The sequence below is a fragment of the Colletotrichum destructivum genome, chromosome 7 (assembly GCF_034447905.1).
Source record: "Colletotrichum destructivum chromosome 7, complete sequence".
In the NCBI taxonomy this organism is placed as follows: domain Eukaryota; kingdom Fungi; phylum Ascomycota; class Sordariomycetes; order Glomerellales; family Glomerellaceae; genus Colletotrichum; species Colletotrichum destructivum.
In genome coordinates, this window is record NC_085902.1 from 2,667,696 (window position 1) to 2,690,878 (window position 23,183).

Below are 23,183 nucleotides of genomic sequence, written 5' to 3' on the forward strand. Positions count from 1 at the left end.
TTTGTCGCTGGCCTTGAAGAATCAGTGACACCCCGACCGGGTTGGGTTGCACGTCGGAAAGAATGTGCTAGCGAATAATGAATACCTACTAACGTACCTGCATAGCGAGCGACGCATCATAGCAAGCGACGCACGTCCTCCCATTTCTACCATCTTCATCTTTAGGACACCTTTTCTCCACATACGAAAATGCAATCCTCCTTAATTGAAAGTTAAATTATCCTTGCCCTCTAGGCTATTAAAAAAGACCTAAAAATGTCTATACAAAGAGCTGCCTCTACCTTTAAGGTCCCTAAAGCAACCCTCTGCTACTAACGCGCTAGATGCATTGCATAAGGCAAAAGACAACTAAATTTAATAAAGATAACTATAACTAAAGAGGAGGTAATTCTTAAATAAGTTATTAACCTAATTAATTAAGGGTTCCCTTTGCAACAAGAGGATGTATAAGAAATAGCTAACTAACTCCTAAACGCATGCAATAAGATGCATATAAGACCCTAATAGGTAAAGCACTTTATACAACGCTAACCTTAATTAAAAATGCAATTTTAATATAGAATTAACTATTAGAAGGCTTTAGCTAAGGATCCTATAATTATATAAGGCTAGTTTGCACTTATGCAAAACATAATTGCAAAGTACAGAATACTTAATAATAATATCTACAATTTTAATAAGACTAGGTTCCTAATAGGAATGCTATTGCATGCAAAGGTTGTTATAATGTCTAACTATAAGAGAAGGCCTTATATAAAGCAGCCTAGCAATTAGGAATAGGTTTCTATTATTTAGGGTGTATATACAGATAGCTAGGTAATGCCTCTATACGTTATTATAAAGGGTAAATATTACCTCCTCTCTTAGTATACTAATAGCTAATTCCTAGCTATATAGTGTATCTATCTAAGCAAAAATAGATAGACAACAAATAATATTAGCCTAAATTAGCTAAAGCACTTTAATTAGTGCATAAAGTCTTATATAAAGGGTTTTTATTACCTCTTAATCCTTAATAGTTACAACAGCTATAAATTAACTAACTTTAATAAATACTGCAAGGAATAGAACATTATTGCTTTATGCATGCCTCCTTATTTATTACATAAGCTCTAGCCTCTTAATGTTAGGTGCTTTAGCCTATTAAAGTACTTATATAGTAAGGAAATTAAGAAGATAATGCAAATGCAGATTTTGCATATTACTAAGGATAACTTCTTTCCTACCTTTAAAGCAGCATTCTTTACCTTAATAAGTAAAGATAACGTATAAGCTGGTTTTAGATAGGTAGGCCTTATACCTTTTAACCCTAAAGTAGTTATTTTTTAGTTAGATTTTAAGCTAAAGATGCTAACACCTTTAACCTTACAGCTAAGCAGCTAAAGCTCCTAAGACGCAAAGATACTAACTACAGCACTAGAAGGCGTATAAAGTGCTTCCTCCCTTAAAAAGAAGATTTAGGTACATTAAGGTAGCTTACTAACACCTTTATATAAGGTAGTTAACCTACAGGCAAAAGGTATTAGCAAGTTAGCCTACTAGCTAGCTCTTATTAAAGCTAAGAACTATAGGCTTTATATAGCAAATAAGGTATTAAGTAAGCGCTAGAGGGCAAAAAAGACCTAACTACGTCTTAGAGGGTTACTTAATACTACTAAAGTAGAGGTACTATAGGGAGAAAAGGATGTAGTTAATGCTAGAGAAGAGAATAACCCTTAGAAGGAGGGTTGTACAGAAAGTGCTAAACTACGCGCGCAATGCTGTAGCAATTGCAGAAAGACTAGATATAACGCACAAACCTGTAAAGTAGTTTAGGATAGTAATAAAAAAGAGGGTACTAAGTAGTTTTAATTAATTTTATACGTTGTAGTTAAATTAACTTATATAAAAGGTAGAAGGGTAGGAGAGAGTGCGTTGCTTGCTATAATGCGTTGCTCGCTATGCAGGTACGTTATTTTAGGAGTGTCTGCGCAAGATGATTGGATCTGGGTGTAAGGCTCCTCCACCACCACCCTTGATTTAGCGACTCGACATGCAGCAGCACCTGTCGCCGGCAGGCGCTTTGAGCAGTTGGCAGTACTTGATAGAAACCATCGGACTGATGAGACCGCAAGATTCCATTTTCTAGCCGGCCAATACACAGATGATACTCGTCATTCCACACAGCCCAAGGGAGCCAGAGCGGACATTGAGCAAACTGAAGTCTTCACAGAACCAGGACACCCTTGCTAGACCTCCGATGACTTAAGTGTTTCCGTTCAGTACGCGTTACCAACGTAAAAGTATTTGGACTGTCGACCCAAATCTTTCTTCAGAGTAAAAGGCCATGATTCGATCGCCGCGGCAAAATTACGTGACCTCGGTGCCGTCATGCGTGCCCCAGGTTCAATTTATGGGAGTGCATGAGGGACCATTGCCACTCGTTACAGTGCTGATAATGGCACTCTGCTCCATCGCAGTAAAGGAAGATTGTCAAATTTACAGTTACTTTTGTCACATCATTCTGTGAAAAGTTCCTAGAAACCGGGGCATGAAGAGCCGCGTTGCAGAACAACGGTTCGTAGCACAGGTGGAGAAGCCAGAATCAAACTCTATACGATCAAAGACCTAATCGAATATGTTTGCTCAAGCACAAAATTTCAATGATTCAACTGCACGCGGTTTGGTGGAGTGAGAGTGGAAATAATAGCAAGGCAAACAAAGCCATTGAGCTTGATATTTCTGGTGGTCCAGAGTAAAATGGGGTTGCTCAACGTCATTTAAGTGACTTGGAAGCCGGATTCCAAGAGCCACACTATTGAACACTAACCTGTCATTATTTCTGTGTGTTCTGCCTAAAGTACCCGGTCATATCAGTACAGCCTCATTGCTGACTTTGCGCGATCCTGGCGGTTTCCATAATGTGTCGGAGCAGTTAGCAAAACTCATCATTGTTCTCTCATCGAACTAGTAAATGACTGTGAAGTTGGACTTCCTGAAGTTAAAATTGATCTGCTGACAGTAACCGAGCAGTTTGCGGCAGCCAAGGCCATCACCCTTAATGAGATCGTCTCGCTCGGGCCTCTAAATACCACAAAGCGCTTGGTGACTAGTGAGCTGAGTGACGGGATTGTCTGGACCAAAAGCATTGTCTTGAGTGTTTAGAGAACAGTTAAATCTGTTTGCAACAGAGAACAGAACAATATCGCTACTGTAAATGACAAATGGATTAAGCAGCTTGCTCCCTTTACCTTGACCAGTTTGCTGCATGGAATGATTATTCAAATAAAGAGTCGAAACCCGCAAAAACTACTTTTTTTAACTCTTCAGATTTAGGTGCAGATCCTATAGAGAAGAAGATGTAATTGACATCAATCCTTTTCCTATCAAGGAGCAGACGTTCATGTGGCTAGTCTCATTTCGCTGTTGGCCATATTGGAGACTTCGCGACCATTTAAACGCTGCATATCCCATCTTTGCGGTATCGTTGTCCACCTGGGTTGATGGAAGTGGACACCCCAATCTTTAGTTGACGTTGTGACTGAATGATTGTTGGCTACATCATAAGCTACGTTGTATGTTTCTCCTGTATTCCTTATTAGTTTCCAGGTATCTCTTCTCAATCGCTTTATACTCACTAGGATGTATTAGATTAAGAATACAAGGGAGTGTCAGCTTACTAAATAAGTCATGTTGCCAGGTACTTCTTCTGGTGGCTCGAGACAACGAAGCCTTATCTGAGTTCCCAGATCCAGGCATTATCATATATCCTTCTTTCTGGAAAACAAAAGCCTCCCATGACGTACTGATTGTTTTTATTTGTTCTCTAGAGGTTTGCTGAGACTGAACTGTGTCGTTGGTGTTAGAATCAGGTACTACAAGAAAGGACCTTGCTTGCTGCATTGTCCTCGCCCAACAAGGGATAAGGCTAAGCCCTTCCCGTTGACTCCTCATAGATACTGATGTTCAGTTGGATTGGCCCAAAATGCTGGCAATGGGCTGATAAAAGTCCCAGGTAGCCGTAAAGACAGTTGATTCCGAGGGTGACGCCCATGCCCTTTCAGTCGTGCCTATTTACTTTACAGGTGACTTGCTCCGCCCTCTCCGTTAGAAAAGCGTCGAATCGGATCCTCTTATTCGGCAAGAGCCGTAGACTACACTCAAATACTTGGAAGATGTCGAAAACCTTAATGCTGTCAGTTAACATGAGCATTGGATGCATGCGCCGCTACGTTGGAAGCTTGTTTCTTCTAGGGAGCAATCAGCTGCGCGAGCTGCAAGACCAGGTCAGGCAGTTCAGTCGTCCTCGGCTCATGACAGCTTGCCAACCACCAAGGCGCCGCTAACTCCCATCGTCGAACGCCTGGGACAATGGGTGTCCGGTCTCACTTCAGGACGGGTCTGGCAGGGGAATCCTGCCGGAATCAGGAGTCCGGTGCAATAGTTGCCAATCCAATTTCTGCGTGGCATCTTGCAAAGACATGCCAAACGGGTGACCAAGGTCGAAACGAAACGAAACGAAACGAAACAAATGTCACCTCTAGACCCGCTGCAGTCCGGAAGAAACAGCACCCAAGTGTCCCCTTGTGTCCGCGTGGGCCTAACGACGGGCATCTCCGAACCATTCAACCGGAACGACCCCACAAGGGGAATCGCGATGGCCCGATGAGGAACACGTCGATATGCAATTGGTCGAAAGACTCTCTCGTCAGTATCTAAGCTCAAATACTCGTAGCGAAACCAGCGAACTCCATGTGTTCCCGAGCGCAACGTCTTTCTTCGTAACAAGGCCAAGCCATTGCATGTCGTAGGGCAGACGGTGTTGGGGAACCCTCACAGAAAGAAGCTGGGAACCCCTCGATTCACATTCGTCATTCCACTTTCCGGATCACAGTTTCTCGATAGGGGGGCGGTTTCCAGGTCATCGGCAGGGTATATCCTATTGCGGTTGAAGTTGGTGTAGGGGTTACCCCTCCAGCCCCTCTCGTCCTTGATGGACGGAGTCGAAACACGAAACGGAGAAATCGGACGTGTAGTGGTCTAAGCTTCGTGGGAAGGGGCAAAACGAGCCAGCCATAGGGATTTTCCCAACAGCGAGGCGGGGGCAGAGACCTGAGAAACGCCGTTCAGAGGTCAACAGAAATTTTGTAGACTCATTCACACTATCTACTGGGGGCTTTTTTGGGCTTCAGGGTCGTCCAGACTTCAATGTCCTTGGCGATTTGCTGGGAGAACAATGAGACCAATCTGCGACAGAGTGTTGTAAGCAGGGGCACTTTCTATCCGAAAGAACTGCTGGCACCCGATAACTGCAAAGTATTGTCCGCAATCACCGCGTTTGAAAGAAAAAAAGTTGCTGGTCTTGGCCTCCGGCAACACTTTCTGCGCTAGTACCTCAGCATCCGCGCGTTTCACCGCGCCTCCCGTACTCTGAGACACGCTCGTGCAATGTCCTCGTGGCGCTCTTTGCTTGATACGATGCTGATTTACCAGCAATACGAGAAGAGTCTAATGGGCTGTGCCACACATCTGGATGATTTTGTGAATGAGAACGGGGTGGCCGAACAGAATGCCCCCAAGTGATAGCCTGGCCAGCAAACGGGGGTTCCCTTTCCAAGTCGACCCGCGCCATCCTCGCTCTACTCCACACGCCGCTGCAAACTTCGGGCAAGCCCGTCACAATAAGCCTCTGCAGCGGTTCCGGAAGTCAATAATGTGGTTCTCCCTCGGCTGCACGAGCATCTTGCAGCTGTGCCCTTTTGAACCCCCGCTCCGCGACGCAACGGTACCACAAATGCTGGCCTATGAGGAAATCACATTCTTCAGGGGTTACTATTCCGAACTAGAAGCGCAAGCGATGTGAACTATGCCCATCCCATCTTGGGCACCTTCGACGTGATCAATGTCGCCGATCGACGTTTACGGCTCCTGTTCTGGGCCATCGAAAGTGGCTTTTGCTCGTTTGCTCGGCTGACTGGCGGCAAGCGAAGCGATTGGCTCGGCTCGAACATCGCTCCTGGTCAGTTGCTTGCGCTTGCGAGGAGGCTCTTACGGCCATCAATCTGGTGTCACGCTGTCGTTCCCAGTCATATTGTCTCTTGTGTCGGTACACTCATTCAGCATGAAAACCGTCACCTTTTTGACCGACTAGGTTTTACTTGGCCAGAAATACTTGGCTAAAAGATAAATGGTATTCTTGTCATAATTCATCGTATACATGGTGCTAGTATATATTTGCACCCTGAAAAGTGGAATCCCTCTCCTCACCGGCTATCCGTGTTCGTGTAACGTTTGCGAGGCAGCCGTTGGCCTCTTTGCTGATGTCACCATCTTTAATCATGACCTTCAGTTGATGAATGACATGCCCCGTCAGAAAGCCGATTTCGTGCCCAGTCGTCAATCTTTGTCAAACATCCAGAGATTCGTGCTTTCTGGCCTGGGTGGTTGTCTGCCCCTGTTCGTTGGGCTTTCAAGGGACTTGCTAGGACTCTGGAGTGCTTTCATCTCCAAGCCCAAGCCCATGCCACTCTTCAAATCCCTTGACTTGAAATCCGATCTCGTTGGCGTAGGTTTCGTCTGCCATGGTGGTGTCTCGTACCACAAATCCGAGTGAATGCTCGACCGCCCTCGCTTCCTCTGGAGTTTGGGGAAACATCGGCCGAATAGTGAGACAGTCCTCTTGAAGGCCTCCTCCGCCAGTGGTCTTATACCTGGGATCGATAAGGCGATGAGAGTGGCGCCGATTTCCGATACCTCAATTGCGAGGAGTGGGCTGTAAATCCATGACTGGTCTGGTTGCCACTGTCCGTTGATGACGAGTATGAGACGAGCAACCGAGATCGCAACAACCCTACGGAGGTCAGTTCTTATCACCTTCCCACTGGGAGTGCAGAAATGGCTCACCCAACACCCGGCAGGAGAATACAGGCGAGTTGAATCTTTCGTTTCCGGGGCATGTCCAGCATCCGCAGCATCGCGATTGGTATTCCAAACAGCACAAAGTCGCAAAGGAGTGAGACCGCCGAGTTGATTCCGTAAACAAAGCCCCACGGCAGGCATTTGTACTCGTTGAACTGTGATTGCCACTCATAGGGCCAGAGGGCCGTGACAGGGAGACAGTGAAAGATAATGAGTAGCATCTGCGTGATGTACCCCGCGACAAGAAAGAGGGCGGCCCCCTTGATCGCCAGGAGAAACCGGCTGTGAACACTACAAACGCGGTAGTAGAACGCCAAACCAGAGAACCGGCAAAATAGTAGCGCGCTCGTGTAGACGAGGTGCGCGGTGAAGTCGAGGATTTCGGTCCGTTCTAAAATCTCCTGGGTCATGACAAACTGAATGAATTCAAAATGTCGACCAGAACCGATGTTGATTAGGATGATGCACAGCGGGAGGAAGGCTATGAACATGATCTACGGTTGCTCCGGTTAGATCTCTCGGCCCATGAACTCGAGAAACTGGCCACAGAAGCTTACCATCGATATCACAGCGAGTATGTCGTCTATCCCGAAGACCTTGCGGAGGTAGAATCGCGAGGCGGCCCGGCCGTTCACAATCACCAGCGTGAGTGCGAACATGAATATCGAGGCGTCCATCGACGGCGTGTCTCTGTCCTCTTCTAGGTATGCGAGGCTGATTTCCGGTGGTACGCGGCCGGCCGCGACGGCGGCTGCTGCCTCAGAGTCGCCCATCGTGGTGATGGTGACCGATGAGTGATGTTGACGATCCGGCTAAAGGTGTCATGCGGTGAAGGAAGGAGGGCAGCCTGCCAAGACTCGGACGAAGAGATGCCACTACCAAAAGCTTTATGTTGTCGAACTGATGCTGCGGACTTAATGCGTGGGGTGTATGTTAGTTTGGTCCCGATCGGATGACACAGATTCGCAACTTTAAAGTCAAAACGGATCGACACCCACCCCAGCTTTCCGTGGATGCTTGGAGTGAGGCTGCCAAGAAGGTTCGCCCTCGTGTCTGGACTGAAGACAGCTTGAAAAAGCTTAACTTCAGTCTTTGTGGGCAAAGTCCGTGCCATCGATAATCGGCGTCTGCTCCGAGACTCTCATGTTCCATCAAAGCGGTGACAAGCAATATCACTGCAACGAAATCGCGGGGAGGGGTAATTAGTCTCAATCGGGCCCTCCAAACTGATAGATGTGATCACGGTCATCGTGGTCTTCTCGACGCACAAAGGAGGTGACACGCCCTTATCATGAATGAGTGTGGTTGAAATTGAGTAGCGGGGCTTGCAAGGTCCGTTGCTCCTCGGGCATGCCACAGTTCCTGCTAGTATAAGTCATTAATGTGGATATATGTGGGGGCATGACTGAGGCAAATCGAGCAGTCAAGAACGTAACCTCGTCAGTCGCTTCAATTACTGTGGTACATGAGACACCTATCAATCGCTGCAAATCCCGAACCTTCCATTCAACGTTCTTCCAGGGTCCATCCCCTTTCGTAGGAGAGCCGTTCGCAGCTCTCCTGAGGGTGTTGTAGAGGGTGTTGTCGAGGGTGTTGTCGAAACGGATGATATGGAGGTGCATGAACAAGAGTGTGGGCGCCCACGGGCAGGTCGCACTTGAGGAAAATGCCCCGAGGAACATATGACTCGTATTGAAGTCCTGAGTCTACTGGTCCTTATGGATTCTGCACCCGGTTTGTCGACCATGCGGACCAAGGCCGTTTTTGGATGCGCAGTCGGTGGTGTGTGGCGAGCTTTCGGACGACCGACATTGGCTCCACTGTCTCAGATGAACAAGACTTTCGAATCGGTGAGTCAAAGCGACGGCAGATGATGAGAGGAGAACAAAACAGCAAGAATCGCCAGACACGTTTCCCCGATGACATCGGATTCCCACTAATTTCTATCTCAGTCCTTGGTTTCTCCGGACCCCGAGCCGGCACATAGTGCTAGCTCCTCCTCGCGCGATTAGCAAACTCCAATTCTTCCGCGCGTACCGAGACTGGGGCACGTCGGTCGGCGCGAACCGGGACCCGGAGTCATGTCAGGTGGAATGTGAGGCTGACAACCACACAGGATTATCAATATTACTCGAGACTCAAGATCTGGAGTTGTCTTGGCGCGGGCGCGTCTTTCGGCCCTCGTCTCAGCGACCGAGTATGCTCGAGACCAACCCCCACTGACACATCAAGGAAAACAACCAGCCTTTTCCGTACCCGTTCTCGGGAATTGCCAAGATGAATCCGGATCAAGGAGCGTCTACAATCTGGATCAAAAGACGCAGTGCAGTAGAAACCTGCTTTATCCTGGGGTTTTTGGTCGATGTAGCTTCGGTATAGGGCGCAACTGTTGAGTGTAAACACATCTACTTGGGCCCCCTATCATGAGCCCGGCGTTGCGAAGGTTAGCTCCAGGTTAACCTCAAGAACACTGCGCGTTGAGGAAAACCTATCATTCACTGCCCCGAAGTTGCAGGTTAAGGGTGCGAAACTTCTTGGCTGGTTGCTGAAGAAGCTTTCCTCTCGTTCTCGCATGTCCGCGGTGACAGTGTAGGCACGTGAGGCATTGCTCATGTACAGGACTGGGAAGTTGAAGACGAGCTTCCAACTGGGCTTAACAAAACGCCGCAGACAGAACTTGGATCATGACACTTCTCAAGAATCCAGCTTAGAAAATCCTATATTTCTGTGAGATTCTCCGTCATCCTGTCCATGCCATCACGGCGTAGCGTGAAGTGAGGTTGTCGTGGACGGTATTTCATCATGAACGAATGTACCCATTTTGAACTCGTAGTTTGATGATACATCCAAGACACCACTTCCTTTATGTTCTAAATTATCAAGAGTAGTGGCTTGTCAGTTTTTGTCGCTTTCAAAGGGCAACGATGTTAACTGTCTGAGGAAGGCACGAGATCTTGGTGAGAGCTAGGTCGAGATTCATTATTGTAGGCCCGTGCTTGCCCGTTCACTCACCAACCTATCAACTCAACTCACCGAGCCGCCTTTCGTTCTAGGCCGAACCGACGTACTATCTCATTTTTTTTCTTGCTTCTCATGCTTCTTGGTGGTATTCTGCAACTCCTACAAGCTCTTAATTTTTGTTCAAAGCTGTCTTTTCCGGTCTGAAATCTCTCTCGCCCAGCTTCATGGAAGGTGAGCCATCCAACTAAACCTCTACCGGCATCCTCTAAATCTTAATTTCTTTTCTTCGCAGATGAGCTCATCTCTCTACCTCTCGAGTGATAACTCGGGGGCTTCGACTCCTTCGTTTGGGCGACAGTTTTCGCTGCCTTTCCGCCCCAGCCCTGCGGTGAGTGGCGTTGAGAGAATCTCGTTCACCTCAAGCTCGACTGTCACTGACATCCGCCTTAGCGATCGGAAACCTGCTCGCCCGTGACTCCCGATGAGTCTTCAGGTCCCCCGAGCTCCGAGATCCTCCGAGTCCAGCCTTACCTTAAGTATCCCGGCTTCAGCCTCCCCGACATCATCATACACAACAAGAATAAGGGCTTTGTCGTTGTCCTGCGCACCAACCGAGACCTACTTAAACCTGGCTGCCCCGGCCTTGCGATGGCCCCCGAGCATATGCGAAACTATGTCTCGCTTCAGGTCGAGGCTATGTTCTGTGCCGCCGTCGGAGTTCTTTACGCCAATGAGGGCATGAAGCCGACGAAGCCCAAGATGTGGCAGAAAGTCCAGCACGTCCTCGCCGACCGGAACGTGACCTGGCGTTCGCAGGTCTCCTGCAAGAACATCTACGACCTGGTCAACACTTACTCGGAGTCGCGGGCGCGGTATCTGAGCAACGCTGGGACCCTGACGGCGTCGCCCTCGGTCGACCGGCAGTACGGACGACTGCTGAGGACAGTCGACCGCTGGATTGCCTTGTCTAAGGACAGGTCTTCCGTGACGGACATCCTGCGCTTCAAGAACAAGATGAAATGGCTTGCGAACCACAGGATCAGCAAGACACATCTGAGACACGAGCACGCGAAGCATCATGGCCGGATGCCTACGCCGGCGAGTTCGGACGTGATGGAGACTGACGAATAGCCCGGATAATGAACGAAAAGTAATTGGCTTTGGCTTTGGGTTTGGGTTTAATCAGATTGGAAGAACATCATGTGACGATTAAGTACCAGAATTACACCGGTCTTCTTTCCTCTGGCCCCTTCCCAGCTTTAGGCGGGAGTGCCGTATGCTTGTGAACAGTGACTTACGTTACGTTGCGAAGTGTCGGGAGCTTTTGATCGGGCTTTGCTGACTCATCCCGACCTCACTGAAGCGGCGTTCTGTTCTACGCCTGACACGAGATGGCATATTTGGTTCCACTTAAGCGCAATAATTACTTACGTTCCCGTCTCAGAGTGCCTGTGAGCATCTTCAATCTATCCCATCCACACTCTTGGATGACTGTTGTCAATGTTTCAAGACGTCGCACTCGATGCGTCTGCCCTAGGCGAGAAGCGAAACCGGCAGCTAACATGTCACCATTGGCAGACGAAATGAATGGTGGAAATGCATTTACCCTTTTTCGCCTAACAATTAGGTAATAACAAACTTGCTGGAGGATCATCACCCCGGGATCCCCACAACCTCGCCTTCCAACTACCCCCACGGTCCCCCAGACTTCCCTTTCTGCCTTGGGGTATTTAAGACTCGGCCGCCGGATCCATACAGGCTCGAGGGTTGCATTTTCCCGGGCTTTCAGGATGCCCCGTTTCTAAACCCCAAAGCCCTGAAGCCCCGCGCCGTTTCGAAATGGAGAAAGCCACGACGACATTGGGCCCGGGCGCTGAGATCGCTAAAGGAACCCAACGCCCGGCCCCACCCGAAGTGAGGGGAAGAAGCCCAGAGCCGAACCCCCCCCGGACGGATCTTGAGAGTCATCCCGAGCCGGTCCCCACCACCCCGGTCCCTAGCACTGGCGTCAACGCAATCCACGCTGACGAGTATCCTGAGGGTGGTAGAGAGGCGCTGGTCGTCTTGTTCGGCACGTGGTGCGTCCTCTTCTGCACCTTCGGCCTCGGCAACAGCATCGGCGTCTTTCAGACATACTACGTCAACCACGCGCTCCGCCAGTATTCCTCGTCCACTATTTCGTGGATCACAAGCTTCATGCAATGGACCTTGAACTTTATGCCCATCGTGGTACGTTGTTCCTTGTTGCAGTTGACACTTGACCCCCACGAGTCCCCGTTCCCGCAAGACTCGAGAGACCGACCAGAGCTGACCTCGGAGATCAGTGGGGCTTCGCCTTCGATAAGTACGGCGCACGCTGGATCCTCGTCTTCGGCACCGTGACCTACGTCTTTGGCATGATGATGGTGTCCCTGGCAACCGAGTACTACCAGTTCTTCCTCGCGCAGAGCATCGTCTGTCCCATCGGCGCCAGCGCCGTGACCAGCGCGAGCATGTCGTGTCTCGTGACCTGGTTTCACCGCAGGCGCGCCACCGCCTTCGGCATCATGATGTCCGGCTCCTCGTTTGGCGGCATCATCCTGCCCATCATGATCCCGAGGCTGATCGACTCCGTCGGGTTCCCCTGGGCGATGCGCGCCGTCGGGTTCATGTTCCTGGGGCTTCTCACCGTCGCCTGCTTCACGGTCAAGTCTCGACTCACGCCACAGAAGAAGCCGGTGGACTTTGGGGAATATTTGCGTGGCATCCGGGAACCGACAATGATGTCGACTGTGTTCGGGCTCTTCTTGGTGTTCTGGGGGCTATTCCTTCCCTATAACTTTGTCATCCTGCAGGCCAAAGCACAAGGCATGGATGACAATCTTGTCATCTACCTCCTGCCGATCATGCACGCCGTTGGGTACGTCAGCAAGCCTTCTTTTCCTCCCTCGATCACCCATACTAACCTCCAGTCACAGCATCATCGGGCGTGTCGTACCTGGGCTCTTCGCAGACAAGATCGGCCGGTACAATATTATGATCATCATCGCCACGTTGACAGGAATCGCCTGCCTAGCCTTGTGGATACCGATCCAAAACAACGCCGGCATCCTCGTCTTCACAGCGGTCTTCGGCTTCCTTTCCTCGGGCCTGACGTCCATCGGGCCTACCTTGATCGCCCAGATCTCCGACATCAGGGAGATCGGCGCGCGGACCGGCACCGCGTTCGCGTTCCAGTCGTTCGGCGCGCTCACAGGCAGCCCAATTGCGAGCGCCATCGTCGACGCGCGTGGGGGAGAATACCTGGGCCTGCAGCTGTTTTGTGGGTTCTCGATCCTGGCGTCGGCGGGCGTTTTCGCGTCGGCGAGGCATGTGCAGGCGGGAGGCTTCAAGTTGAAAAAGGTTTGATGCCGATTAGTGCTTTGCAATGAGATCATCCTATAACGACATGGATATGAGAAACGGCCATGGAGAAATCATTGGTCTTGCAAGGAACTTTGAGATTGGACCGATATGGACCATAGCTGGCGCAGCTTTGGTGGACTAACCGGCCGAGTAAAAGAATTGGTCAAGACAATATGCAATCCCATTGAGGCAACAACCTCTTGCTTCCAAGACTGGAGCTACAATGCGCCAATACTCCCCTATTCAGCGAATCCCACTCGCAACTCTTTCGATGTACTCCGCTGCTTTCCATCAGCACTTCCTAGATAGGCGACCACAAGCCCACACCACTGCCAGCGAAATTAAAACAGGAAGCATATTTTAAGTGTCTAAAATAGGTTGAAGTAATTTTTAGCCTGCCTTGAGCTCCTGCTTCTTTGACCCCTTGTGCCGGGGCCGCTGCGGTGGCTCTTCTCCCTTGTGAATAGCTTCATCTGAGGCAGGCAAGTAATCTAAAGCAGGCATTATTGACCTACTTGGCCGAAAGCGGACTCTTTGGCTAAGATTGTTGCTGGTGCTGATTATCGCTAACTACAATCCAACTTACGCTGCTTCCACAGTAAAGTTGCAACAGAGGAGATACTTGTTAATGGAAGTCGCGTTTCGCTACCTCCCACACTCATGACCGCACTGTCTAGTTTTTTTTTATTACGTCAGCATGTTCCTAATACTCTGGTGAGGGGGAGTCACCAACCGCTTGGCAACAGGCAGCGACTTCCATCCGGCCAATAACCTTTGTTGTCTCGATTTGTATGTCTGATTGTCTTGTTCCCGTACCCCAACAACGTCAGCTGTGGCAACATCAACTTCGTCTTCACATTGACGAATTTGACGAACGCCAATATCGTCCACAGACAACAACTTTCCGAGTTTGTTTTTCGACTCGCAATACACGAATACATACCCAGCGACCGACTCAGTCAATAAACGAAGCACCCCGGTCCTCCGCCATGGCTTCTGAGGAGCCTGCACTTATAACGGACCCCAGTCAAATCGAGGAATTTGGCCTCGCACGCGGGCTCTCCAACCTCTCCGTGGATATTTCGGACCCCAGACCACCTTCGCTACCCTTAACACGACACATCAAGCTGGTTCTCCTCCAGCCTCTCGCCAAGCCCGCGATGTTGGCGGCCTGCCGCAACCCTTCCTCGGCACTCACCTCGATGACTGTCTCCTCCGGCGACGGCACGTATTCCACAGCCCCGGGCAACGAGTACCTCAACCTCAGGGTTCTCGACAAAGCGTGGCGTAAGGCCGTCGGCGCGGTCCTACCCGTGTCATTCATCACCTTTGACCTGAGCCTTCCGCAGCCGTCACCCGGCAGCGAGGCAGAAGAGGGGGACGGCTCGGTCCAGAGGGTCTACTGGGACGTTTCTCCTCCAACCAACGTCAAGGCCATCTGCATCCCCGTTCGGGACGTTTTGCGGCTAGTCAACACCATCGCCACCACAGCGCGTATGCGGACGCGCGAAGACTTGGGGTTCGACGTCGTGTACGAGAACGGGGACCTCGCACCATCGAATGCCATCACGTTGTTGCGCAAAAATCTTGGAGCCATCGCCGAGGCACGGCGCCCAGGCGAATCGGGTGGGCAGCAGGGCGAGGGGAGTCACACAGCGTCGCCTGGGACTGCGGCGTGAGATGGACGAACAAGAACTTGGATCGAGGAATGACAGCAAGTTGTCTACAACGAAAGGGGAGATATACAATAAAGCAGGTTAAAGATCAACGTTAATGAGAGTCGACTTCATCCACTATCAGGCTATTCTGGCTTGGGTCATGCGCATGAACCGGGACCATGCATGGATTGACTCATTTGAGACGGAATTGTAGGTTCAAGATCCACGTGTTGTTCAACGGCAAAGTACAGAGGTAGTAACGGATCAAAGCAAGTCTTCGCGTGGTTCAAATAATTCATGGACAGCAGAGCCTCAATTCAGTAAACCAGCGAGTATGCTACATCATTGACTAAATACTACTGAAGCACGAACAACTTACAGCTCGACGGACTGGGCCAACCTAATTCTTTGTTCGCTTGAGCACCCCTTCAGTCGTTTATCATCGCCTGTAATCCGGAGATGGAAGCTCTGAGGCATTGTTTCCGGTGCCGGCTTTGTTGATAGCGGGCACCTCGGACGTGTACTGCATGGCATGGCCGTTGTGGACTGCGTTGTACATCGGGGCAGCCTCAGGGCTTTGCGGTATCGCCGAGACGGGCGGCTGATACGGACCAGCCGTACTCGTCGACATGATTGAAGGCACGGGCACGGGGTGGGAGTAGCCATGGTGGTGTTGGATGCTTTGCACGTCCCATGCCGGGGTGATGGTGGATTGGTAGTTGCCCTTGGACGCGTCGAATCCGGTGGTCTGTCTAGAGAATTGTGCTTCCATCGGGGCTCCGGAGTATCCCATCCCATTGTGGTAGGAGTTCTGGCTCACGCTGGGTGCCATTTCATCGGGGCTACCGTTGTTGTTGTTGTTGTTGTTGTTGTTGTTGTTGTTGTTGTTGTTGTTTTTGTCCTTCTGGCGTTTGCGGACTAGCATCCAGATCACGGCGGTGATGATGGCGCCCAGGAGGGCGACCCCACCGACGACCCCGCCTACTATCGCTCCAACAGGCGGGCCCGATGGCACCGGAGAAGTAGTATCAGTTGGAATAGCCGACGGCCCAGTCGGTGGGGGACTGGTGGGTACAGGGGTTGTACTGGTGGTCGTCGCAATGGGGTTCTCCAAGATATACTGGCTACCCCTGAATCGGTTATTCGCGCAGAGGAAGCCGGTGAGAGTCGATACAGTATCGCGGGTCAGGATTTTCAAGCCCGTCATACAGAAGGGATATGCAATGTCAAAGTTGCTGGTGGGAACTTGTGTGAGCCGAGCATGTCCAAGGACTTAAGCCCAGAAGGGAGGTAGGTGTTGGAAGTCTCACCAGCAAACGGTACCGATACCCTGGCTGCTCTGGGAGCAAACGGGATCCGTGTATTCTCTGCAGGCAGTGGCGGGTATGGAGCCTCGTCTGCAGCCGAAGTATCCTCCGTTGGTGACACAGGTTTGAGTCGTGTCGCACTCGAAAGGCGAGCCATCTACCAATGGTTGAGGTTAGGAACAAAAGATACCATCAGGTTTCCGAGGCATACCGGTCTCGAAATACCCGCAGGTGGGACTGATTTGTCTCTTCAAGGCCATGACTGCGAACCGCCCATGTGGGGGCGGCGTCGGCTCGGCTTCGAAGGGGTTAACCATGACATCTCGGGGCAGGGCTGTCATGGTGGCCAGGCCTGGATCGAAGCGGGCAATCTCGGCGGAGAAGGCCACAAAAATGAGCCCGGCGAGCGGAAGAAGACCCTTGATCGATACCATGGTGGCGAGATGGGCGCTGTGGCTATGACCAATGTGGAAACCAGGACTCAATAATGCCAGCTTGAGATAGAATACTGTGATTTCAAGACCAGCTAAGACGGGTGGAACAGAGGTGCATGGTATCTGGGTTTGTGAGACTATCGTGATAAGTACTGGCGAAGGAACTCGTGCCGCGCACGAGGTCGTCAAAGGGAGCGGGTAATATTGATTTTAAATAGAAGCTCGGCAGGGTCTATTTCACAGGTCAAAGGAACATCACGAATCGAGTGAAGTATTGAGCATGGGGTTGCCAGATGTTTGCATTCGGACCCGCAACGCAGTGTCTCAGATCACCGGTAGACATCGCTGCGCTTTCCCCGCGCAAGGAGCGGCCTTTTGGACCGAGCTGAAAACTGGTAAACGGCTTCGGGCAACAACGGGCGAATGATAGACGCGGGGCGTCTCAGCCTTGCAATCCTTGCCCGGACGAAAACAAAGAAGACTCGGTAGGGGGCCGGAAGCGGAGGTTGGGCGTGACTAGCATCGACGCCGACGGGGCTGACAGGAAAGTCTGACGGCGACGGGGACAAGCAAATCGTTATTTTGCTCGGTAAGAGCTATCCAACGTCGGCAAGGAACCATCAGTTCATCGAATCAATGTCATGGATTGGCTACGAGCAGCCCCTCTTATAGATTCCGACCCGCCACGTAGACAGGATGGTCCATCGATTATACCACAGGACATGTGAACTACTTCGAATAAGATCCATGTTCGGCCGGAATACAATGAAGGTGGACACAGATGTGCGGAGGACTCCCGACGTGGGTAACCCAATAGCAAGACACTCTAGTGGTCAAGTGCGGTTGCCTCCTGCTCATTGCTCACCCGAGTGTGGACGCTCTTAACTCGTGAAAGTGATGCCTGAGGGGAGGCCAGGGTAAGCAGGGTGCAGGGGGAGCGAGTGAAGAGAGCCTTCGATTTAATCCACCCATCTAGAAGGAGCTCGACTTTTTGAGGAGATATTTTGGGTGGCCATGGGCTCGTTCTGGGAAGAGCAAAGAGCGTCCCATTCCACGTGCCTCGTTCCGGGTCAGCACCGAACGCCGTTTCTTTCCCTTGAGAACTTTCTATTGTAACATTCGTGAGGGTACGTCAGGCTTCGATTAGATGCCTTTATCATCGTTAATATCAGAAAGTTCAGTTCATCATCCTTTCTAGTGACAGAAGCAAGAGCTCCCTTGTGCCATGTCACTGAAGAGGCAGTGTAAAAGCCGAGGTCGGAACGATTGGTTGGACTGGGGAAAGATATACCCAAGCTCAATTACTTCTCACATGAGCCCAGAAAGGATTAAAAGGGGAAGAGGCCAATCGCCCTCCCTAAAACCCAGCGAACGTAAACAGCAGGAAGGCATCTCAGAAGGACCGGCAACCAGGCTTCTCGTCTGACTAAAATGCGGCCTCATCCAGGCAAGATAAACTTGTCCATGCGCAGAAGACCGGGCAACAGGTGACGGACCTGGCGTTCGACGGTTGTCTTGCTAATTTTTCTCGTGGCCCCTGCTTGCTGTGGTCACTTGGAGGAGCATACTGCCTTATTTCGGTCGTTGACCCGAGTTGGTGCAAGTGGCAAGTGTGACTGTTTTTCCACGATGGGAGGGGCGACGCCAGTCACGAGCCTTAAAGGGAGACAGTCTACCGTAGGCGTTTAAGTGCCAACCCAGCAAGAACTGCGCAGAAGAAGGAGCCTTGAGGATCTCCGCCAAGCTGCTGTGCAGCGTCGAGGTCTGGCGACGCAGGCGAAACCACGGCTTCCGTCCTTCGATCGCAGACTAACGTCGGGCAAGTCACGATAGATCCACATTCATCAACGGACATTCCCCGAGGGATGGGACGCACAGGAAGCATGATCCAGAAGGAGCATCACCGGTCGTTGTCATGTACCTTCCATGCTATACGCCTTCCTTCCATTTCCAATTGCTCAAGTCTGATTTTGCGCAGTCTCGAGGGAAGTTGAAGCCCAAGATCGGAAAATCAACGAACGGAAAGCACAAATGATTTGTAGGACTACCTAAACTCCATCAACCTCCATTCTTCGTCCTCCATCTCTATCCTCCATCTGCATCCTCCATCTCCATCCTCCATCTCCTCTTCTTTGCTATCCGCCTTGCAGTTTTCAGCTCCTCTTCATGTGTTGACACTCGTGTCATCCTTCTAAGGAGTGAAGTTGAAGAGAAGGAGTCGGGTACTTTTTTTTTCTCTTCGGGTTTTCCTTGCCACCGCACCTGCTTAGCCGACCCGTGACCTTTCGCGTGGGGCTAACAAAAGGAAAAACTTATTTTAATTTCCGGCCTATCGATCACGCTCCGTCGTGATTCCGCGCTCGGCTCAAAGGGTTCGTTGGGAGATGTCTACGCTGATGGGATGGTTTGGACTTCAAGGTTGGACTTCAAGGTTGGGCCAAAGGGGTCGGTGACTCACAGTTGGGTTCAGGAGAAAGAGGCCGTATGGAGAGAACGGGTGAGTCGATGCCATCATTCCACTGCGAAGATCATCCCTTCTGCAAGCCATCCAGCCGCTCCGTAATGATTCCAATGTCACAATAACTTGCCGGCCTTAGCTTGGAAGTGCCGGAATCTCATCAATACATTGGATTCGGCTTAATCTTGCAAATCAGAGAGACATGGTTGTCGACACTGCAATCACTCCTGGATCGGACCCGGCGACCCTCGGGAACGAGAAAACAACCGCAAAATCATAACAACAAAACCCGAACCGGCCGGTTTTCACTCTCCGGGATACCATCCTGGGACTGAATCACAAGCAGTAGTGAAGGCCCCTCCGCGTCAACCCTTATCACTAGACAACGCCGGCCTTCAACCGTTCTTACGAGTTTCTTAACGACCATGATTGCGTCGCCGAGAGTCTGGGCGACGTCTACGAAGCTGTGCTGGCCGAGTTCAAGTGCGGTCCTTCCCTGGGACAAATTACCGGCAAAGTCGTCTGCGCTTAAGTCCTAACCCCCAAGCTGTACAAGGGGATTCTCTAACGTCTCGTTTTCACCGACCCAGCCTGGGCCTCTCTTCACGAGGTCAATGGCAAGCATGACCTCTCCTACGGGATAATTGTCTGCGATAAGGCTCGTATCAACCTTCTCAAAATCCAACAGTCTTCCAACCCCCGAGGAAAATCATTCCAACATATACCAGGCTCTGGGGCCTCGTCGACCGCTGGATTGAGCTTGCCACAGAGGGAAACCCTCGTCTTCTGCTTCTTCTCGAAAGCGGCTCGGCTGCTTTTGGCGCCGGTATTGTACCCATTCCTATAGCTCTCGCCACCGCGAGGCACATACTCTCTGTCTACGCCGAATACGAACGAAAGTTAGGGGATCTAAGACGAGCAGCTGGACGCTTTCCTGAAACATAAGCTTCCAAAGACTCACTTTGCAGGTCAAGGATCCTCTCACCATGGATGACCTGAAACTTTCGAAGCGCGTCAGGCAGCCGGAGCGAGAGAAGGAGATTTTGCGGTCGGAGCCAAATGGCCTCAGGACGGCCACCATGGAATGCAAATATCAGCGCCGCGAGGCTTGGCATAGCATTGTCACTGACTACAATGATCGTCAGCGGAAAGAGGAGAAGGACCTCGTTCCGACGGAAATATTGTGCGGCTTCTAAGAATGGGGTACAGAAGGTAGAAACCGGGAGACAAACCGGAAGTCAAACTCGGGAATGAGAGCAGTTGTAATCATTTCGGTGATCTTGGGGCTTGATAGCTGTCGGTGAACATGAAAAGGGGATCCCTTTCGCTAAATACAAACTTGTGTGTCGCCCAAGTCTTTGACTTGGAACCCGGAAGCAACACCAAGTTGGAGTCGTCAACTATCGGCCGGGATATGAGACGATCATGTCAAGTGTATCCTTTCACCAGCTTGTCTTCGAGGCTAAGCAATGAAATTTTGATGAACTGACTAATCTTTTGATTGACGAGATGAAGAGACAATAGTCCGATTTTGGCCGCCCCGGGATATCAAGCGCTGGATAACCATTACCGTTATTAGGAACCTTCCACATAGAACTCCAGCAGCACTTTTTAACTGTCAAGAACCGCGCCTTCCGCCCCCTCAGATGCCCAACTTTGTCGTCTGTGACCAGACCGGCAGCAGCACGAACAGCAACACGCTCAAGCTCGAAAAGACGGCGCCTCCGACCATGGCCTGAAGCACGATCTTGTGCTGCAGCCGCCGGAGGTGGACGTCCTTGACCCGGATCTTGCGGTCAAAGATCATCATCCGCGAGAGGAACTTCATGAGCCCCGTGCGCTGCGACAGGAGCGAGGCGCTGTCGTCGAAGCGCTCCCAGGGAAGGGGCTGGCGCCTCGTGAAGAGGAGCAGGAAGAAGCAGCTACCGCGCAGGCCCGACAGGATGAGGGACATGCCGACGAACCAGAGGGGCCAGGGTGCGAAGGCGTTCCATCGGCTGTGGGCGCCCATGAACGGCACGAAAGCACGGAGGAGGACGCAGAGGAAGCCGGCGATGGTGAGGACGATACCCATGCTGGTGGCCATGCAAAGCGTCTCAAAGGTGCCGTTGGAGACGCCGAGTCTCACGAAGTTGCGATGCGAGCAGTTCTTGAGCAGGCCGTAGACGTGGTCGGCGATGGGCTTGAGGTGGGCCGGGTCGGACGAGTGCTGGAGGTCGAGGAGGGCCTGGTCGCGCAGCGCGGGCGGGATGTTGAGCTCCTTCTCCGACCCGGGCAGGAGAAAGTTCTTGACGACGGCATTGAGCTCGGCGCGGTATGCGGAATTCGGGGCAATGCGGGCCGGGATGACGTTGGGGGCGCTGTTGGAGCAGACGGGCTTCGCGCAGGCGTTGGCCCATGACCTGATGCGGTCGCGACCGGTCGGACCGACTCTACTGTTGGGCTGGCAGGCGGATTCCGGGGCGATGAGGTGCACGATGTTGTTCATGGTCTCGTCGGCTTGCAAAATTGTTAGTTCGTGTTATCAACGGCAAGGTGATCAATGTCAATGTGGCGGGCGGCTTACCTGCATCGGGATCACATTCGAACTCGGACATTTGGATAGATGGGAGCTTAAGGGCGGCTGTGTCGATGGCGCTGTCCGTCAAGCTATTCCTAGATGAGGTTGACTTCTCGACTTCCTTCTCGCCGAGGGAGAAGTTATTGAGGCTTCCTGTCTTTGCGTATGACGCTTGGTAGTTGCGGAACCTGGGTCCCACCATCAGCTTTGGTTGGGTTTGGAATCAAGGTGCAAGGCAACTCACCAAACGAAAAACTCGAGGTTCTCAGGGGAGAACTCGATGTACTTGAGATACATGTAAAAGTCATACAGTGACATGGGAGAGCCTAATGGTCCAGAGTGTCAGTTTCGTTCGTCGTAGCAAGATGGGAGTTACTCGAGCGTGGTGTTCTTTCTTGGGTGCACTTACATGTCTCGTTCGCGAGAACCTTTTCCAAACTCAACCGTGCCGGGATGGGACTCTTGTCTCGTCCGTCCCTGCTCAAGGGCCTGCTTCCAGACCTGATAGCGGCAGCATACTCTTTGAAATCCCGATACTCGGGCTTCTTGTACCAGATCAACCACTCGGGGAAGTGGAGGGTGAACTTGGACGGCTTGGTCGTTTGACTTTCGGTATCATCCTCCTCCCTTCTCGTATTTCTTTCTTTGATTACGTCCATGTCAAGCAGAACTTCGTGTTGGAGTTACAGCCTCTGGTGTGCAACTTGTGTGGAAAAAAAAGAGCGAGCAAGACAGTGACGATGCAGGTCTTGTCAGGAACGTTCGTCCCAGTCATATATCAAGTGCCAGTCTACTTAGCGCCCCCTGTTTGCATGTGCCGCGGCGGCGCTCGATGCAGCAGATGAGGCTGGACCCGGGGCCGCAGGATTGTCCGTGTGAACGACCCTCACCCCTTGACGAGGCCGAGTGCTAGCTCCACGGCTCCAAGTCGAGTGAAGGAGCAACCTCGAACGGGATGATGGATTTGGTGGATCCTGGTTAGACCCGTCCGAGTCCTCCGCAGAAAGCCCCAATCTGTTCGTTCATCAGCCATGTCTCATGACGGTCGACGAATGACATGCCGAAGGGAGGGAAACGCCATGGCTCTTCGCAGAGAGCAAGTTTGCGCTATTGTGTCCAAACATGGGATCCTCGAGGTGGAGAGGGGTTCGGACGGAGCGGCAAACCAACCGGATCCAGAATCCAGAGAGACAAGTCAAAGCGGCGTTTTTCAAAGGCACCTTTCTCTAGCTCGGCAGTCGGTGTCTCGCACTACGCCGCGTTGGGCTGAAGAATGACTGCACTTGTGGATGAAATTCGCAGCCGGCGTCGATGTATCATGGGCAAGTAGACTGGATTTTCAGACGAAGAAAGACGCACGCCAACGAAGGCCAATTTGAAGGGGGGGGTGGGGCGTGATCCTCGGGCCAAGCATCGGATGCGGATGCGGATGTGGCGAGACAGGCCAGCCGCAGCGTTTGGTTCCTCTGTCGCGACGTCTTGTTCATCGCGTTCTGCTTTTGTCCGTGTCTGGGGGGAGGGGAA

At 51.4% G+C, this 23,183-nt stretch overlaps 7 protein-coding genes across 7 annotated transcripts; 4 read left to right on the forward strand and 3 right to left on the reverse strand.

The window, feature by feature from the left end:
- Nucleotides 1-6,140: 6,140 nt before the first annotated feature.
- Nucleotides 6,141-7,720, reverse strand: CDEST_11350 (uncharacterized protein). Its single transcript, XM_062927506.1, has 3 exons — nt 7,455-7,720; nt 6,883-7,391; nt 6,141-6,829 (listed from the first exon to the last, which is right to left on the reverse strand). The coding sequence occupies exons 1-3, from the start codon at nt 7,668-7,670 to the stop codon at nt 6,376-6,378; spliced, it is 1,179 nt and encodes a 392-aa protein (XP_062783557.1). The 5' UTR covers nt 7,671-7,720; the 3' UTR covers nt 6,141-6,375.
- Nucleotides 7,721-10,150: 2,430 nt separating this feature from the next.
- CDEST_11351 (uncharacterized protein) lies at nt 10,151-10,989 on the forward strand (the record flags this gene model as incomplete). The annotated part of the gene is made up of 2 exons (XM_062927507.1): nt 10,151-10,246; nt 10,309-10,989. The coding sequence occupies 2 exons, from the start codon at nt 10,151-10,153 to the stop codon at nt 10,987-10,989; spliced, it is 777 nt and encodes a 258-aa protein (XP_062783558.1).
- Nucleotides 10,990-11,633: 644 nt separating this feature from the next.
- CDEST_11352 (Putative major facilitator superfamily, MFS transporter superfamily) lies at nt 11,634-13,590 on the forward strand. Its single transcript, XM_062927508.1, has 3 exons — nt 11,634-12,087; nt 12,183-12,757; nt 12,816-13,590. Exons 1-3 carry the CDS (start codon nt 11,698-11,700, stop codon nt 13,243-13,245), a joined length of 1,395 nt encoding a protein of 464 aa, XP_062783559.1. The 5' UTR covers nt 11,634-11,697; the 3' UTR covers nt 13,246-13,590.
- A 641-nt stretch (nt 13,591-14,231) lies between these two features.
- CDEST_11353 (uncharacterized protein) lies at nt 14,232-14,921 on the forward strand (the record flags this gene model as incomplete). Its single annotated transcript, XM_062927509.1, has 1 exon — nt 14,232-14,921. The coding sequence occupies one exon, from the start codon at nt 14,232-14,234 to the stop codon at nt 14,919-14,921; it is 690 nt and encodes a 229-aa protein (XP_062783560.1).
- A 4-nt stretch (nt 14,922-14,925) lies between these two features.
- Nucleotides 14,926-16,641, reverse strand: CDEST_11354 (uncharacterized protein; the record flags this gene model as incomplete). Its single annotated transcript, XM_062927510.1, has 3 exons — nt 14,926-16,135; nt 16,211-16,364; nt 16,419-16,641. The coding sequence occupies 3 exons, from the start codon at nt 16,639-16,641 to the stop codon at nt 15,340-15,342; spliced, it is 1,173 nt and encodes a 390-aa protein (XP_062783561.1). The 3' UTR covers nt 14,926-15,339.
- A 2,381-nt stretch (nt 16,642-19,022) lies between these two features.
- On the reverse strand, nt 19,023-22,971 carry CDEST_11355 (Putative RGS domain superfamily, RGS, subdomain 2 protein). Its single transcript, XM_062927511.1, has 4 exons — nt 22,069-22,971; nt 21,904-21,985; nt 21,666-21,847; nt 19,023-21,598 (listed from the first exon to the last, which is right to left on the reverse strand). Exons 1-4 carry the CDS (start codon nt 22,316-22,318, stop codon nt 20,742-20,744), a joined length of 1,371 nt encoding a protein of 456 aa, XP_062783562.1. The 5' UTR covers nt 22,319-22,971; the 3' UTR covers nt 19,023-20,741.
- CDEST_11356 (uncharacterized protein) lies at nt 20,086-20,295 on the forward strand (the record flags this gene model as incomplete). The annotated part of the gene is made up of 1 exon (XM_062927512.1): nt 20,086-20,295. The coding sequence occupies one exon, from the start codon at nt 20,086-20,088 to the stop codon at nt 20,293-20,295; it is 210 nt and encodes a 69-aa protein (XP_062783563.1).
- Nucleotides 22,972-23,183: the final 212 nt, after the last annotated feature.